Source organism: Mustela putorius, unplaced genomic scaffold (genome assembly GCF_011764305.1).
Source record: "Mustela putorius furo isolate JIRA1106 unplaced genomic scaffold, ASM1176430v1.1 tig00003962_pilon_pilon_pilon, whole genome shotgun sequence".
Classification (NCBI taxonomy): domain Eukaryota; kingdom Metazoa; phylum Chordata; class Mammalia; order Carnivora; family Mustelidae; genus Mustela; species Mustela putorius.
The window spans coordinates 21,925,811-21,943,603 of NW_025422106.1; the positions used below are offsets into that span (position 1 = coordinate 21,925,811).

At 37.9% G+C, this 17,793-nt stretch overlaps 1 protein-coding gene and 1 long non-coding RNA gene across 4 annotated transcripts in view; one reads left to right on the top strand and one right to left on the bottom strand.

The window, feature by feature from the left end:
• The window catches only part of SSH2 (slingshot protein phosphatase 2), a 248,908-nt gene that overhangs the window by 175,517 nt on the left and 55,598 nt on the right, over positions 1-17,793 (bottom strand). Inside the window, exon 2 of one of the 3 annotated variants that reach the window (XM_004746924.3) lies at positions 17,076-17,156. The exons of the other annotated variants lie outside the window; for them this stretch is intronic. Coding sequence (XP_004746981.1) covers positions 17,076-17,156 — 81 coding nt within the window. The remainder of the gene's footprint in view (positions 1-17,075; positions 17,157-17,793) is intronic. 3 annotated transcript variants of the gene reach the window in all.
• On the top strand, positions 980-10,797 carry LOC106005309. Its single transcript, XR_001178564.2, has 3 exons — positions 980-1,110; positions 8,478-8,584; positions 10,633-10,797. It is a non-coding gene; the product is annotated as an uncharacterized LOC106005309 (long non-coding RNA).

The window sequence follows — 17,793 nt, forward strand, 5'->3', positions numbered from 1 at the left end:
CATATCCATTGCAAAAACATACCAGGAAACACATACTGGTAAATCCTGGGACAAAATTTCTTTAGGTTATTTTGCATAAGGCTTCTTTGAGTGTATGTAAATCCAAGCAATTAACAAGAAAATTTCCTCTTATTCAACGAATGCAATGGATGATTTTTGAGATACCCAAATGAATAACACGACATGATTACTACGTTTACAAGTTAAAGGGTGAAAGAAGGGAACTGACTTCCCAAGGTGACAGATAACCTAGTCGTACTAGGATTTGAGCTCAGCATTTCTCTTGGCAGAGGCAGAAGGGGAAATGGTCAGGAATTAGACTATAAGCTTTATAGGGCAGTGCTTTTTGGTTTGGTTCACAGATAGATCTAGAGTATCCAGAACAATATGTGGCATATACTAAGTGGTTGATAAGAAGAAGTGTGAGGATTAAGTTCCTTTTCTTATTTTAAGTAATAGTCAATAGAAATAAAATAAACTTAGTTTTCTCATTATTATTCTTCTAAAAGCTGGGTAAGCAAATTTCTATAGAAATCAAATGCTCAGCTTCCAGGAAGTTCCAGGTAATACACATTTGCAACTTGGTACATTCCTCAATGTAGCTTCTTGAAGTTGAGACAGACAAACTCAAAACAAGGACAAGGAAAACAAAACAAAACAGAATGAAAGAGAAATTTTTAAAAAATCAACATTGTTACAGCATCTGTATATGAATATTTTTCTAAATCAACATAAGCCCACACTGTTTTAGGTTTTAGCAGTAATGCTATATAATGCATTGTTTAATAATTTTAAAGAAGGTAGTTACATATAGTAAAACCTCTGGTTATCTTCCTGCAATAGCTGGTAAAGCCCTGTTTTTGGCCAGTCCCTTCTCACTCAACACCCTCTTCACTGCCAGAACGATATAGATGGTGCTTTTGGGTCTGTCTTTATGACTCAACAGAGGAACAGGAAAAGAAAAAAAAAAAAAAAGAAAAACAACTATGCAGGTAGAGCCACCACACTGGACAAGAGAAGAAATAAGAAACAAAGCTCACTTTCATTTTTAAAATGGTATTATTCACCATCTGTGAACCATCTCGCCACAGGAAGTCTTTGACAAATTCAGTAAGTAAACTTGATTGCAGTGAACTCTCATTGACTGCATAAGAAATGTTCAATTTTTTCTTTTGTAGCACTTGGCAACAAAACTCCCTTCAAAAATCTTGCCCTACCATGTTCTCAAGCTATTTAGACATATTACAAATTTAGGCAAATTTAGACATAAAACAAAGACTTTCTGGGCAGTGTCTGGATTCACTGTAAACTTTTAGAATAGATTCCCATCTACCCCAAACTCCCCAGGATTCTTAGGAAAAATGACATGCTTTAGCCACTCTCCCTAGTTTCACAAAATGAATCATAGGCAGAAATGTATAATTTTAGAGAACAGGCTAAATATAGCAAAAGTCAGGCAGTGAGAATGGCAAACTTCAAAGTGAAAGAGAAAACACATTTTCTGTGTACTAACTTCTTAGAAAATATTAAATTGGAAGATCCCAGTTTCCAGGCCAAAATTACACCTCACTGAATAAAGAAATCAATAGCATTTAATTCTTTTGTGGTGCTGGAACAATCTATTTTGGAAAAGCAGTTTTGGGGGAGACATTATTAACAATCTCACATACTGTCAACAATTAACCTTGATCAACCTAAAGCTTTGCTCAGCAGTCTAATTACACATACTGGTTACCTAGCATTGTGGGAAACAAAGAATACAGATGTTTCCAAGCAACTAACTACATTCTGTTGAGTTTCCTGTGTCAGACCCTATCACTGGTATTTGTGGAAAAGCCAGCTTCAAAGCAAAACCATAGCTAGGATTAAAGCAAACAACCATTCCTCAGCCTCCGTTTCCATCATCTTCAAATGACATTTGTAAAAGTAAACCATAAGCATGATGTTTCCTTACCAGTTGACTAGGCCAGATTCCTACAGTCCAATGGTGATGAATAGGCAAGTCCACATGTGACTTTTGGATGGAAAGCTACTTCATGGACCACCCAGAGTGGGTGTTTCTCAGAGGAACAGATGAACCTTTTTGCGAGACTGCTAAATTATAACAGTGGCTAACATTTATTATAGGTTTACAATATGCCAGGCCTTAATCTAAGTGTTAGCAGACATTATCTCATTTAATCTTTACAATAACCCCACAAGGCAGGCATACTATTTATTATCTCCATTCTTCGGATAAGAAAATTGAGACTTAGAGATGGAAAACAACTTATCCAGGGTCAGACACTCTTCACCACTACACCATACTGACTTTTTATCAACTTTCTTCTTATTAAGAGTTCCATCCCCCAACAGACGAGTTAATCAAATCAAATCACAGAAAAACAAAAAGCCATAGACAGCTGGGACTTTGTTTTTCTGTACATTCTCAAGAGTACAGCCAGGCAGATCTTTTTAAAATGTTAACTGGTTCATTCCCCAGCTGAACTTTCCAATGGCTTCCTACTGTCCAGGGAATAAATACCGAGATCCTTAATTTAGCTAACAAGAGTCTTTACCAGCTGGCCTTTGCTGACTTCACTAGCATCATCTTGTATTTTTCCTCCCTTATCTTCTGTGTTCCAACTTTGCTGGCCTTCTTTTGGTTCCTCGAATATACCATAGGTTTCCTCATCTGTTAAGTACTTCCTTCCCCACCCAACTCTGACTTTGACTCATCTTTTAGAGCACAACTCAAAACACTAGTTCCCCGAGGAAGCCCTCTTTTGACCACTAACCCTTAAGGAGGTCAGGTCCCAGCCTGCTAGAGTCTCACAGTATGGTGTATTTTCCTCTTTTCAGAATCCATCACAATTATAATTTAAAAATTCAGTGCCTAATTAGCTGTTTAATTCCACTTTTTCTACTAGAATGTAAGTTTCAAAGGGAAGAACCATGTTTGTCTTAAGCATCACTATAGCCCCACAACCAGCACACTGTCTAGCATATAGGAAGTATTCTGTACATATTTATTGGCTGAAAGAATAATGGGAGAAAGGTAACCATATACACAAGAAATGGAAACTAAGGTCATGCCCTAAGGTACAGGGGTCAGGCAAAGAAGTGTGACTATAGTTAGCGAAGGAAGTACCAAGGCCAGTTCTGCTCCACTTTTGGTATTGTGCCTAGCGCTGTTCCAGGTTAAGCCAGTTTAAATAGTTCAAGGCAGAGCCACAGGACCAGACCAGTGGAAATGAAGAAGGAAATGAATGAAGAAGAAAATGAAGCAGTAGTGCTTTAAAATATACTTAATAAGAGATGGAGTTGATCATAAGACCTGGACCTAACTCACATGGTAGAATTTAAATTATTATGACACAGCAACATCATATTTGATTATGTGGCTTTTAATTGGTATTTCCTTATTATATGTAGCTCATAACAGGAAGGGCCATAAATTGAGTTCCAGAATTGCTTAATATAGTCCTGACTGCTCTGTAGTTCACTTTTAAGACATCTAAAAATGGCCCTGGTGGAGGTCTGTTAGTGTTAAAGAAGATCTTTGAGAAGGGGGAAAAAAAAAAGTTATGTACCAAAAGTTGAAAAGACACCCCCACCCCCCATGAAAATCACTGAGCACTTTCACTGATATCAACTGTACACTAATCAGTTCCAAGGCTCCTCACATTTAGCTTGGGGAGATTCAGGCTTAAATGGAGCAGAAAGGTAAAAGGTGCATATGATAAAGAGTCTTTTTATCCCACATATTAATTTAGGGCAAACAGAGTATTTCCTATCCTCTCATCTTTAAGACTACAAGTAAAAGACTCTAGAGACCCTAGCTTAGCTAGGTACTGGATTAATTGACTTTTAAAAATCTAAATTTTAAAAAACCCACTGTCTTTAAAATATGGATAAGACAACTGTGATATTCCCAAAGCCCTCCATTTCCTAACCATTTGAATGAAACTCCTTATATTTAAGGCTTTTTCTGTGTGTTTAATTCCTCTTTTTGATATTTATTTATACAGCTTTTGTACAGTTACAGAGTATACATGTAAATTTTGTTAATTTTTATTTTAAAAGATTGTTTTAAGTAATCTCTACCCCCAACATGGGGTTTGAACTTATAACCCTGAGATCAAGTCACATGATTCATCGACTGAGTCAAATTTTGAATTTTGTTCATTTTTGTTCATTTTTAAACTTGTCATATCAAGCAAAGGAAAGAATTTTTAAACTTGTCATATCAAGCAATGGAAAGAATTACTCTCTCCTTGGGCCACATTGTACCTAGCACACCCATCTCCATTATTCCACTTACACTACATTTTAATAATCTTATTTAAATTTTTTATTTAAGCTTATTTATTTATTTATTTGACAGACAGAGATCACAAGTAGGCAGAGAGAGAGGAGGAAGCAGGCTCCCTGCTGAGCAGAGAGCCCGCTGAGGGGCTCGCTCCTAGGACCCTGGAATCATGACCTGAGCTGAAGACAGAGGCTTTAACCCATGGAGCCACCCAGGCACCCCAATAATCTTATTTAGATATGTCGCCTTTTCTAAGCTGTGGGCAATTTAAGGAAAGTGTCTTCTTTATTTTTTTTTTTTAAGATTTTATTTATTTACTTGACAGAGAGAAATACAGTGAGAGAGAGAACACAAGCAGAGGGAGTAGGAGAAGGAGAAGCAGGCTACCTGAGGAGCAGGGAGCCTGATGCGGGGCTTGATCCCAGAAACCTGGGATCATGAGCTGAGCTGAAGGCAAACACTTAATGAATGAGCCACCCAGGCACACCCCCTCTTCTTTCTTTTAAGATAATTGTGGAATGAATGAGTGGTGACTATAAAATTCTGTTCTACCCCTCTTTTTAATTATTTTGTATTTTTAATATTTTAAAGATTTTATTTATATGAGATAGAGAAAGGATGAGAGGGGGAAGGGTAAGAGGGTGAAGCAGACTCCCTGCTGGGCAGGGAGCCCAGTGAGGGACTCAATCCTGGGACTCCAGGATCATGACTTGAGCTGAAAGGCAGTCCCTTAACCAATTGAGCCACCCAGGTGCCTTATTTTAGTATTTTTTTTAAAGGAGGTAACACATGCATATGGTACACAATTCAAAAACGGGCAATATGATAAACATTAAATAAGTCTCCATCTCACATCTGTTCCCTGAGCCAACAAGTGCTTCTCCCTAAAGACAATTGCTCTTTCTAATTTTTATATATATTACCAGATACAATCAAGGCATATTTAAAGATCTAAATATATTCTTTTCCCTCTAATTCTTTTTTTCATACAAATGATACACACATACTGATTTGCATCATGGTTTTTTTTTTTTTTAAGATTTATTTATTTGAAAGAGAGATAGAGATGGGGAGGGGTATGGGGGAGGGAGAGAGAGCGAATCCTTAAGGAGACTCCCCACTGAGCGTGAAGCCTCACTCAGGGCTTGATCCCAGGACCCTGAGATCATGACCTGAGCAGAAATCAAGAGTCATGTGCTTGGTATTTTAACAACAGGAGATGATTCCACAGTAATTCATATGGAAACACCCTGATGGGACATCTAGGATATTCTGAATTTTTCACTATTACAAATGATTTTGTAATGAATATCCTTGAATATATTAAATTTCACATATATAGGAAAATTTCTGGAGGATAAATTCCTAATGAAATTTCTTGAGCAAATGCTATGGACATAACAATTTTGAAAGATATTTCCAAAACATCCCCCAAGGAGGTCATTCTAATTTACAGTCCACCAACAATATATAGCATTGCAGCTTCCCCTCTGTCCCTTCCAGTACAACACAAGATCACATTTTTTTGATCTTTGCCAATCTGATGGGTAAATAATGGTATTGGTTAAGAGGACTACGGAATGTTTTTGCAAATAGTGAAGAGCCACTTGTATATCTTTCTGTGAAAGTCTGTTAATTTCTTTTGCACATTGTGATCTTTAAAAAACACTGTAGAGAACATTATGTGTTATAGAAATTAGCTCTTTATCACATGTTTTGAAAAGCTTTTTCCAATGTGTTGTCTTATGACTTTGTTTATAGGATCTTTTAAAGTAAAATTTTTGGCTTTATGTATTTCAATTTATTAATGCTTTCTTTTATGGTCTCTGGGTTTTGTGTCTAAAGGCTTCAGAGTTAATAGTTTAAACCATAGTTTACTTAACCATTCCTTTTCTCCTATTATCAAATATATTCACTAAAATTTTAGTACTATTCTTTTAAAATAATTTCTTTAGAAGAAGTTTTCAAGAATTAGATTTCTATGTCAAAGAGTTTGGACATTATTATAACTTTTGACTGAACTGTTAGATGGCCAGGATTTATAATCTTCACCAATATAATCAGCAAGTTAAGATGTATACATGAATATCATGCACAGATCTTTTCCAAACATAAATTTATACTAGCACTATTCAAATCTACAGTTAGGCTCATAATCCAGGGTTTAAGAATTTGCATCACACTTCTACAGAATCTGACAAGCTTAAGAATCAGTTATTTCCTGGGAGGAAAAAGAGTAAGTGGACAAATTCTTCTGGAGCAAAGGGGGAATTAAGAGGACTCTGCTGGAAAATTCTGAGAAAGTAACTTGGCAAATTAAGCATCGCAGTAGAGTGAAAAGAAGACAGCAGCATTTAAATTCAAGGCTGTATTTCACTGTTTACTTCATTCCTTCCCTTCCCAAGAGCAGAATGTCCCTTCCTTCCAACATTTTTCCCAAGTATCTTGAGGTTCTAGCCACCATGTAACATTTCTCTGTCAGATTCTTTCTTTAGATGTCTTCTGCCTGGCTCCTGGATCAGCCCTTCAAGTTCTTTAAGTTCACATAAGGCCAGGAAATAAGATGTTGATCCAAAGTGGAAATTCCAGTTCCAGGCCATGCATGCCAAGAGAGCACTTCCTCATGCAAATGTACCTAGTACAGTTATAGCAGAGATTTCCAGATCTTTGGGGCTATGTCTCTCTCTCATTTGCTGAAATTCATATACTGCTTGCAATATTTTTACTACCCCTTCTCCCTGCTACCTTCTAGTGCATTTTAGGAGGAAAGAATTATTATGATAATTTCATAATCATAAATTTTATGATGCTCCTGGAAATTTGGTACAGTGCCATGATAGGAAAGCTTGTCAAACCAAACAGGAGAGGCACAAGCCTGGGGTAGATTCCAAGCATGTATCTGACAGGCTGTATAGCTTGGTGAGCAGAGCCTTGGAAATCAGACTTGAACTTCACTACTTAATAGATGTGTGACACTAAGCAAATCCCTGAACTATTCTGAACTAAAATATCACCCTTAGAAAGGCCCTTCTTTTTTTTTTTTTTAATATTTTATTTATTTGATAGACAGAGATCACAAGCAGGCAGAGAGGCAGTCAGAGAGAGAGGAGGAAGCAGGCTCCCTGCTGAGCAGAGAGCCCAATGTGGGGCTTGATCCCAGGACCCCGGGATCATGACCCAAGCTGAAGGCAGAGGCTTTAATCCACTGAGCTACCCAGGCGCCCCTAGAGAGGCCCTTCTTGACCATCCTTTATCTAAATGGCTATTCTGCTTTGTTATTATTATTATTATTTCCCCATTTGTATTTTTCATTGCACTGTCACATTTTACAATTGCATACTTATTTTTTATTAAGTAAGTTCCCCATGTAAGTTCCATTAAGGATGGGGTTTGACTTGTTCACCACCGGATACTCATTGTCTAGCACGGTACCTGCCAAAGAGTAGACTCAAATAACTAGAATAAATGAGCTCAGTTTCATTATCCCTAAAACATTATTCACATCAGAAATGTAATATGAGATAATACATGTAGAAACATTTCCTACAGAATCAGGAACATGGTTAGGGTTCAACAAATGTTAGCCATTATTTTAGTTATAGTTCTCAGCATGGCCTTTGTAGCTCAATTTTCCTAACTGTAAAGTGAAAGGAAAAGTTACTAACCCTTCTCTACTGCCAAAGTATGCTATAAAATTACACAAAACAAACAAAAGGCATTAGGAGGAATTCAGAAGATAGGATCCATTAAGATTAAGAGTTTGTTAAATTTACAACTCTCCCATGACATTTGTTTTAATCAGGGCCACCCACTGCTCTCTCCAGGGTTAGCAGTTCTTGCCTAATAGTCTGAAATTGCAAATTCACTAGGACTTCACCCCAACCACCGAGTAAGAAGATATTTGGGAAAGCAAATTAGGGTTGAGAAGGACTGTGCTTGAGTACAACAGTGGCAGCACTCCAGAAATTCATAGACAGAATGAAGAATTAATCTGGCTATAAAATACTCCAGTGATATATATCCAATTGCTGGTGATACGTACTATCTAACCTGTTGAAACATAACTTGATTGTTACTAAGCTACCTCCTCTTTCCCTAAACTTCTGTCAACAGTGTGTCTTTACAATATCCTAAATTCAGTCTTCAGATGCCCCCAGATCTGTAATCTTATAATTCCTCCCTACAGAATTTCTAAGAACCATGATTCTCAACATTGGCTGCATGAAGTACCACCTATGAACCTCTGTAAAGAATAAAGATGTCCAAGACCCACTGAATGAGAAAGTTGCTAAGGTGAGATTTGAGTCTATGTTCAAAAAGCTCCACAGATTATTTGGTTGCAAAAACAAAGCTGAGAACCACTATTCCATTTGCCCCCAATCTCCTAGTACCAGAATAACAATAATTCCATTCAAGGACAAAGGCAATACAGCATAAGGATAAAAGCTCAGAGTGTCAGGCAGACTCAGCTGTCACTACCAGCATGGTCACATACCTCTGGCAAGGCTCTGTTTCTTCAGCTTTAAATGGGAAATACTAAAAGTATTTAACCTCAAAGACTTGGATCCAACACTAACTTGTATGAAAATCACCTACAATGTCTGGCAAATACTAAGTGCTAAATAGATTGCCTTGCTCACCTTTCAAAGGGTAAATTATTTCCAAACTACAATCTAAAAGAAGTCTGGGGGCGCCTGGGTAGCTCAGTCATTAAGCATCTGCCTTCGGCTGGGGTCATGATCCCAGGGTCCTGGGATGGAGCCCCGCATCAGGCTCCCTGCTCAGTGGGAAGTCTGCTTCTCCCTCTCTCTCTGCCTGCTCCTCTGCCTACTTGTCCTCTCTCTCAATCAAATAAATAAACAAAATCTTAAAAAAAAAAAAAGTTTGTAGTTTGTATAATTTTATTAATTTAAAAAAACTTTAAGTCATGCCATCTTCTTATTTTCTTGCTTTCCTAAACCAAAATAAGGGACAAGTACACCTGAACAGATCCTGCCTCAGATTATGAAAGCCGGATAACTCAGTTCGTCGGAGCTTTTATTTGGTTCCTGATTTATTTATAAATCAGGACAACCTCTTGGTGTGTGCTTGCGATCGTTTCACTGCTACATTCTGTATCCCGGTGCCAGGTATCTCCAAAATATGTCTCGGGTCAAAAGAAGGACCAGAAGTTGAACCAATATAAATCTAGCACAGGGGAATGCATGCTGTGGCTGAAGCATCATTTTTAGATTCCACTACCCAAGGCATTAAATATCTGCAACTTGCAAATCCCTATGCTAGGCACTGTGGAGAATACAAGAATGTATAGGAAAACATTTCTGGCCCTTCATTGACCATTTTACAAATTTAAATAATAAATTTTATTTATTTTTAAAATATTTATTGGAGAGAGAGCGTGTGCACGCATGTGAGTGTGTGCAGTGGGGAGAGGCAGAGTCTTAATTAGAATCCATGCTGAGCATGGAGCCCAACGCTGGGTTTGATCTCATGATCCTGTGATCATGTCCTGAACTGAAACCAAGAGTCACAGGCTTAATTAACCACGTGTGCCACCCAGGCACCCCTAAAGAGTATATTTTAGAAGTGGCCGCAAGTTACTCATGCCACAAGGCAAATAAAGGATAAGATGTCCATTTTTTCCTTCTCCTCCCCTACAGCGTTGGACAATAAACATGGGACAACAGTGGCACTGTCCTGGCTCTATGAAAGAGCTGGTGACACCAGGAAATCCTACATCTGCCCCTGCTCTCTATGTAGCACAGAAAATATGCCAGGCCCTCTAGGTACCTTACATAAGTCATCTTATTTAATTCTAACAACTCTCTGAGACAGGTATTATGATTATCCCCATTTTACAGATTGGGAAGTGAGGCTTAGAGAAGTGACGTCACAAAGACAGGGAATAGTGGAGCTGGGACTCTGACCCGGGTTGTCTGAACCTTGAGCCTGAGCTCTTTATTACATGATGCTGAGCCCTGATTCTGGGGGCCAAGGAGGGTCATCTAAAGAGCACAGGCGCATGCTCACATCAAAATCATATGGTCAAGAATTCATGATAGTGGTTACCTTGTGGGTTGAGGGTGATGATGGCTGGGAAGGTGAATAGTGATTAAAAGGGAGAAAAGGGGTGTTGGCAGAAGGGGGAATTGGTGGAGGGGAGTGGTAATATTGTTTCTTGATCTAGGTATGGGTTACACAGTTTTTGGATGTATGTGAAAATTCTTTAAGATATACATAAAAGTGCAAGATAAATGCACTTCTCTATATGTATGTTTTACTTTAAAAAACACAATATACAAAGTCTAAAAGTGATCTTTAATATTTTGTGTTTATGCTAGCTCCCAGCATTACTGACACAGGAAGCATAAGTCTTCGTAACTTCATGGAAAACCTGGTCCTTAATTGATACACGTTCATTGAGGATTTGGATCATCAAATTTCAGTATCTCGCTCCTCTTTTAACATAAGCCTAGCCAAGGAATTTCACTGAATAAAAAAAGTTAAATGCATTGTAACTGAGTTATCAAATGCAAAGTCAACTCTTAGGATTCTGGTCGATGTCTTATTTTGTCCATTCTTCAAGGAAACATATTACAGACATTGCAGACTGGAGCTCTGCTTTAGGTGGTGTAAAAATTAGCATAGCTAGTTAAAACAGTCGTTCTTAATCCCTCACTCAATTAGAATAATCCTGAGACCACTTTAAAAAATAACTATACCTGGGTCCCACTCACAGAGATCCTGGTTTAACTGGACTGGGTGAGACTCTCATTAAATTATTTTAAAAGGTCACCAGGTGATTCTAATGTGCAGACACCATGAGAACTTGTGGGTTAAATGATAAGGGTAATTTGTAAAATAGCCTTTGTATACCCAAGATTACTATAAATCTCATTTTTCCTCACATAAGTCGCTTCAAGAGGGTAAGATTTTTTTATTTTTTATTTTTAAAGATTTTATTTATTTATTTGACAGAGAGAGATCACAAGTAGGCAGAGAGGCAGGCAGAGAGGAAGCAGGCTCCCTGCTGAGCAGAGCCCAATTCCGGGCTCCATTCCAGGACCCTGGGATCATGACCTGAGCAGAAGGCAGAGGCATTAACCCACTGAGCCACCCAGGCGCCCCTGAGGGTAAGATTTCTTAAAAGAAAAGTTGAAAATTGTTTTTCAGTTGTTATTCTAAGATAAAACAGTTAAGCTATGCTTTCTGATTATATCTTACTCTGGAACGAAGAAAAATAAGTTTGACATCACAGGAGGTAGATCTCTGTGTCATTTCTTCAGTAATGGTGACCACAATTATAGAGGTCATTCCAAGTCATTCATTTACTCATACCCATGATAATCTCTTGTGAAGTCTTGTTCGAATTTCTTCTGCTTATGGTGTGACTCTCCTTTTCCAGAGAAAGCAGTGAGTTTTTTCGTTTTTTAATGATTAATTAAGCTATTCATGTGAGGTGGTAGTGGATATCTGTTTAAATGTGTACATCATTTTAATGTAATTGTTTTGTAGGTGGGTCACCTTTGGCAAATATTTCATTATAGTTTTATATTCTATACTTGTAAGCTGTTTCATGATCACTTGCTACATTGTCCTTTGTAATTTCATATTTTGTAGAAACTCATCCATTATAAACTTAGTTCATGAAAAATAGAAATATCTTATACTCCAATGCAGTGTTTACCTTCTTTTGGTCAGCTCTGAAATATCTATAATCTATACATCTATATCTAATCTGTTTTAAATATTACCTGCAGTTTTACTTGCAACCCCCCCCCAAAAACCCCAAACCAAACCAAACACAATTTATTCATTTAAATCAGATTCCTTCCAAGGGAAAAATAACTATGTTTTTGCCACTGGCAACACTTTTATCCCACTCTCTGACCAGGTGCCCTAATCAGAAATTGCTCTGCTATGCAGCAGAGGTGATGCAGAAGAATTCAAATAAATCCTCAGCTCTGGTGGAACAGCTGTTTCCTGCTGGCTAACTGATCATTTGGAGCGCATAATAAAACTCACATCTTCTTAGCAACAAATTTTCATTTTTTCCCTTTTTATTTGTGTATGTTGTCCAGTGAAATGATATCTCTGCAAATGAGCCTGAAAAAAGGAAATAAATAGAGTGCTAAGAGCTGAATGAAAGAAGGTAAATACAAATAATCAGAAATGACCAGATGCGCATACTGTCGGCCTCCATACCATCACCACCTTCTTGCTTGCTACTCTGGTTATCATTGTATCGGTAGGTTGATCCACAACACCCAGTTCAGTGTGTCTGTTCGCAATCTTACAGAGTCTTACAGAAGTAGATTTAACGACAATAGCAGTTTTCCCTTTTAAATATAGTTTTACGGGGCACCTGGGTGGCTCAGTGGTTTAAAGCCTCTGCCTTTGGCTCTGGTCATGGTCCTGGGATCGAGCCCCACATTGGGCTCTCTGCTCAGCCACGGAGCCTGTTTCCTCCTCTCTCTCTGCCTGCCTCTCTGCATACTTGTGATCTCTGTCAAATAAATTTTAAAAATCTTAAAAAAAAATAAATACAGTCTTACTTTCTGAGCTAATAAATCATTGTTTTGATCATCCCATATATCACATTCCAAGACTTAAAATATACAAGAAAAACAAGCTGCTTCAGAAAAATTCTAAAGATTAAAGTCCCTTCTATTTTGAACCCACAGATAGGCTGGCTACTCAAAAGCAGGCTTTGAATTAGGGCTTGCTTATCTTAACACTAATAACTTTTTACAATTCTTAAATCCTTTCTCTTAAACTAAGTGAGGTTAAACATTCTCTCTCCAAAGCCATTCTCCCACTCCGCAAAATGACTACACCTGAAAACTTCCATAGAAGTTACCATCTAGAAGGATACTGCTATGTTCTGAGATACCTGTCCTGCCCTAGAAAAGAATCTAGTTAAAAATGTAAAGGGGGTGCCTGCGTGGCTCAGTGGGTTAAAGCCTCTGCCTCTGGCTCAGGTCATGGTCTCGGGGTCCTGGGATTGAGCCCCGCATCTGGCTCTCTGCTGGGCGGGGAGCCTGCTCACCACCACCCCCCCCCGCTCCCCCCCCCCCGCTGCTCTGCCTACTTTTGATCTGTCAGATAAATTTAGAAAAACTTTAAAAAAATGTAAAGAGCACTGGGTGTTATACGCAACTAATGAATCACTGAACCCTACATCAAAAACTGATGATGTACTATTTTCTGGCTAAATGAAATTAGTAAAAAAATTAAAAATGTAAAGTATGCTAAACCAAATAATTCTTACATTTTAGGTTTTCCTTTCTGTCTGCTTTCTCCATATTTGATTCAAGGGTAGGCTTTTCTTTTTTTCTTTCTTAATAACAAAAGGGTAACACTCCTTCCTTTCACTGGGCTAATCAAACAAAATATTTTGATTGCATGGAAGAAAAATGCATTCCTTGCAAGGATTTAATATCCAAGCAAAGAAATGAAACAGACCACAAAAATAGTATGACCACCTACATGTGTCCCTTCTGTTTGGTAGGGTGGGAGTGGGGTCAGATAAGCAGGGAAAGGAGAGAAAGAAATTGCTTAATTTACAGGAAATAAACTAATGTAACAAGAATTTCCTGACCTCTAGGCTGGGGAAGATATAACCTTGTAATAGTAACGAATCCACTTGTTTCTAGTTGAACCCCCACAAACATGATAATTGGAATTCCAGCTCACACAGAGCTTTTTCTCCTTTAAGGCAGGACAGCAACAGGTATGGGGATGGGTAGTGGAAAGGATGCTCAGGATTGCCAGTGGCTACTGCAGCTACCAGTACCCCAACCTGCTTTAGTCACTGCCTACATTCTTTCCTATCTGAAGCCAAAGTGAAACTCCTGCAGCTAGGGCCAGTACCTTCTTCCTCTGTGAACTTTGCCAGTCATCCTACTCTGGGGCAGACCAGTCCCTTTTCTCATTATGGAGGCATCCAATAACCCTGTGCACAGCAAAGGGAACAAGAAACTGCTTCTATCCTTTATCTGGTTTCCATGGAAGATGAAGAGGACCAGAGAAGAGGCAGAAGCCTTTCTACACTCCGTCCATCTCTTCCAAGAAAGCCCCAGGAGATCTAAGGGAGTTAGCTCTCTTCCAGAGAGAGCTACCCCTTCTTTGCCTCTAGCCAAGTTTCCTTCCACTCATCCACATATTTCTTTTCTTCTCCCCAGGTATGGCAGATAAATTATTTTCTCCTCTCCTTTTCATGGCTCTCCATGAATATTCATAAAATGAACTTGTTTAAGCATAGAGTATACAATTCTCCTAAGGGTAAATTACCAGAAAATTCAGCTTTATTGAGGTATAACTGACAAATGAAATTGTTAAGTGTACATCATGGTGATTTGACATACATATACATTATAAAAACATTCTCCCCATCTGGTTACTTAATATATTCATTACTTCTCATATTTATCTTCTTTGTGGATGAGAACATTTAAGTTCTTTTTTTTAGCAATATCAATTATAAAATGCAATGTTATCAACTATAGCCACCATGTTTTATGTTATATCTTCAGACTTCATTCATCCTATAGCTGAAAGTTTGCTGTTAGGGTAGATTCTATACTTTATACCTAATTTCCATAGCCCTGGGACCAGCAATTGGTACATGACCGTCAATCAATGCTTGGATAACAAATGAATGAATGAATGAGTGAATTAATAAATATAGCCAACCAAAGTTCATAATTTTTCTATTCTCAGATTGAAGAGAAAATTCTTCAGTGACTGACTTTGTGTCCTACTCTTTTTTACAGTAGTGAACTTCTATTATCAAATAGTTATCAAGATCCATCCCCTTCCTCAAACAGTTATCATACCACTTCCTTTGAAGAAAATTCAAACTGGGATTTCTATTAGTTTACTCTCCAAACAATTTTGTTTTCAAGTTTAAGCCTTCTTGCTGGGAAGGAGCTCTTCAAACTCTTTTAAGGTGAGGGTGGGGATAGGGGAGCTCAGGGGAAAAAACATATAGGAAGTACTCCTCAAGCAACAAAACAGGAGGAGAATCCAATACTTTTAAAAGCCAGCCAGTACATGTAACCATTTTTGTCTTATGAAGAAGAAAAGATAACATATCTGACTTAAATGAATAAAAGCTCTGGCAATAAAATAAAGCAATCCAGAATAATCTGCAAATGCATATACCCTACTAATTGTTTCTCAGAAACCATTAAAACTAGAGTCATCTTTTCTCCCCGTGTATACAACTTTGTAAAAATATTCTTTATATAGATTGTCATGCACTGGCCTCTTTAGGACAAAATCAGTCAAAAAATAAGCCAGTCTAATTCAGAAGATGCTAATGCACACTGAACAAAATAATAAATCTCGAGGAAACTATATAAAGAGGCTTTGTATGTATTTCATCAATGATGATGCTGTCTGCTGATAATGAGATCACTGATGGGTGGCAGCAGAGACCTGACGTCAGCGCTGCTCCTGCTTATCACACAATATCGGGAAGAATCTAACCTTTTCACCTTCAGTCTGTCACCTGCAAAATGTTGATAATAAATGAGTGTTCATGTGAATTCCTCAGTTAATGTTTTCAAGCACTAGGGAAGGAGCATGGCTCCAGCTATTAGTGAGTGAGTCACAATAATGAACTTCCTGCCATTCCATATTCATGGACAATGCTGAATGAAGTGCAACGAGGCAAGTCAATGTAATAGTTGAATGAGGTCCTGAAACAGTGATCACTTTCTTTGTGCAATGAAGGTGAAGTAAAGAAGACAGCTTGCGAGTTGGCAGTACTATAGTGATATACTTAAGAGGCACAGCTTACTTACAGAGACAGAGTTTCAACTGGTGAAACTTTAACAATATTTACAGAGTGCCTACTATGTACAGTAAACATCCCGAAATAGAATCCAAATTTTATCATCAAGGTTTGCAGAACCTAGTTTTAGCCATGGCTAGAGCAAACACAGTTATCCTGTTGGAAAAGATATTTAAAATTTTTAAAAGTCAATTTAAGGGCATCTGGGTGGCTGAGTTTGTTAAGCGTCTGTCTTCAGCTCAGGTCATGATCCCAGGGTCCTGGGAACCCCACATTCAGCTACCTGCTCAGAGGGAAGCTTGCTTCTCTCTCTCCCTCTGTTTGCCCCCCTCATGCTCTCTCTCTCTCTGCCTCTCTCAAATAAATAAATAAATAAATAAATAAAATCTTTTTTTTAAAAAAAGTCAGTTTAAGTCCTTCTCTGACTTCAGCTTGACTGCATGGGCAATTTGCAATAGTTAAAAAATCATGTTGGGGATCAGGTAAGATAAACAAATTTATAACATAGTTATAACATAGTAGTTAGATAGCTCCACATTTGAAATGACCCAGTAATTATAACATTATTTAGCTTAAAATATCAACTGCCAGGATGTGTTAGGTCTATGTACATGGGAAATAAACTGCAATACCAAGCAGTTGCTATGAGGAAAGGGAAACTACTGACAATTAAAAAATGTAAAAACCCACAAAACAATCATTTTTTATTGAGGGAGAATGCACTCTAAAGTTCCAGGAGACAACATTTCTCTATTTCATAGGTACCTCTTGAGTGGAGATTATTATGCATACATATATGTCATATTATTTATAAAGACGTTCGTTCCAAGTCACTTATATTTGCTTTCACAGACTATGTATTTGGCTGAGTGATGCCAAATAGATGAAATAATAGGCACTATCTCAGTTGCATTTAAGAGCCAAATTTACCCAAAAAGCTCACTTGAAATACCAAAGGCTGTATAAAAACATATACCTACGTACATTGGAACCACTAAAGATATCTGATTCTTCACATTCACAGCAAAGTAACACTGCTGATTCACTGTCTTCCAAATGAGAACTCTGTAATAAAACAACATCATTTCAGAGATCCAAATGAATGGGGGCCATGAGCATGAGGGAAAAGCCAGCAAAAATCACTGAGTTATGTTAGCTCAGAGGTGAGAAGTTGCAATTCCGATTAGTGACGGCTATGTTGGAGAGAATACAGCCAACAAGTTGATTGGTTAGGTGACTGGAAAATTGATTGAGAAATGTTTGATTAGTTGAAGCATTTTCCATGATTTCCAATTTGGGCAATGGGGTGTCCCTTTTCTGTAAAGATGGTGCTACTAACCCTTTATAGTGTGTACTTTGTATACTTCTCAGAATGGGGTAGGTTTGCGCTCATTTATCCTCAGATCCAAAGGTACATATTTGATTTGATTGTTTAGTCAGGCTTTAGAATATAACATAGGACACGACTGGGGTATCTAACCACTAGCCTCATTAGCCCTCTGCTAACAAGTGTTTATAAGAACAGCCAAAAGATATGCCCTGCCCAAGTCCCCCTGACAGATGCCAGAAAACAATTTAAAACCTTTCTTCCACTATCCAATCTCTTTTTCAAAATCTGTCTAGAAGACTGATAAGGAAAAGGAGACAAAGAAGTGAAACAATTAGCTGGTAACACAAGAGTATTTTTCCCTTATGACTAAAA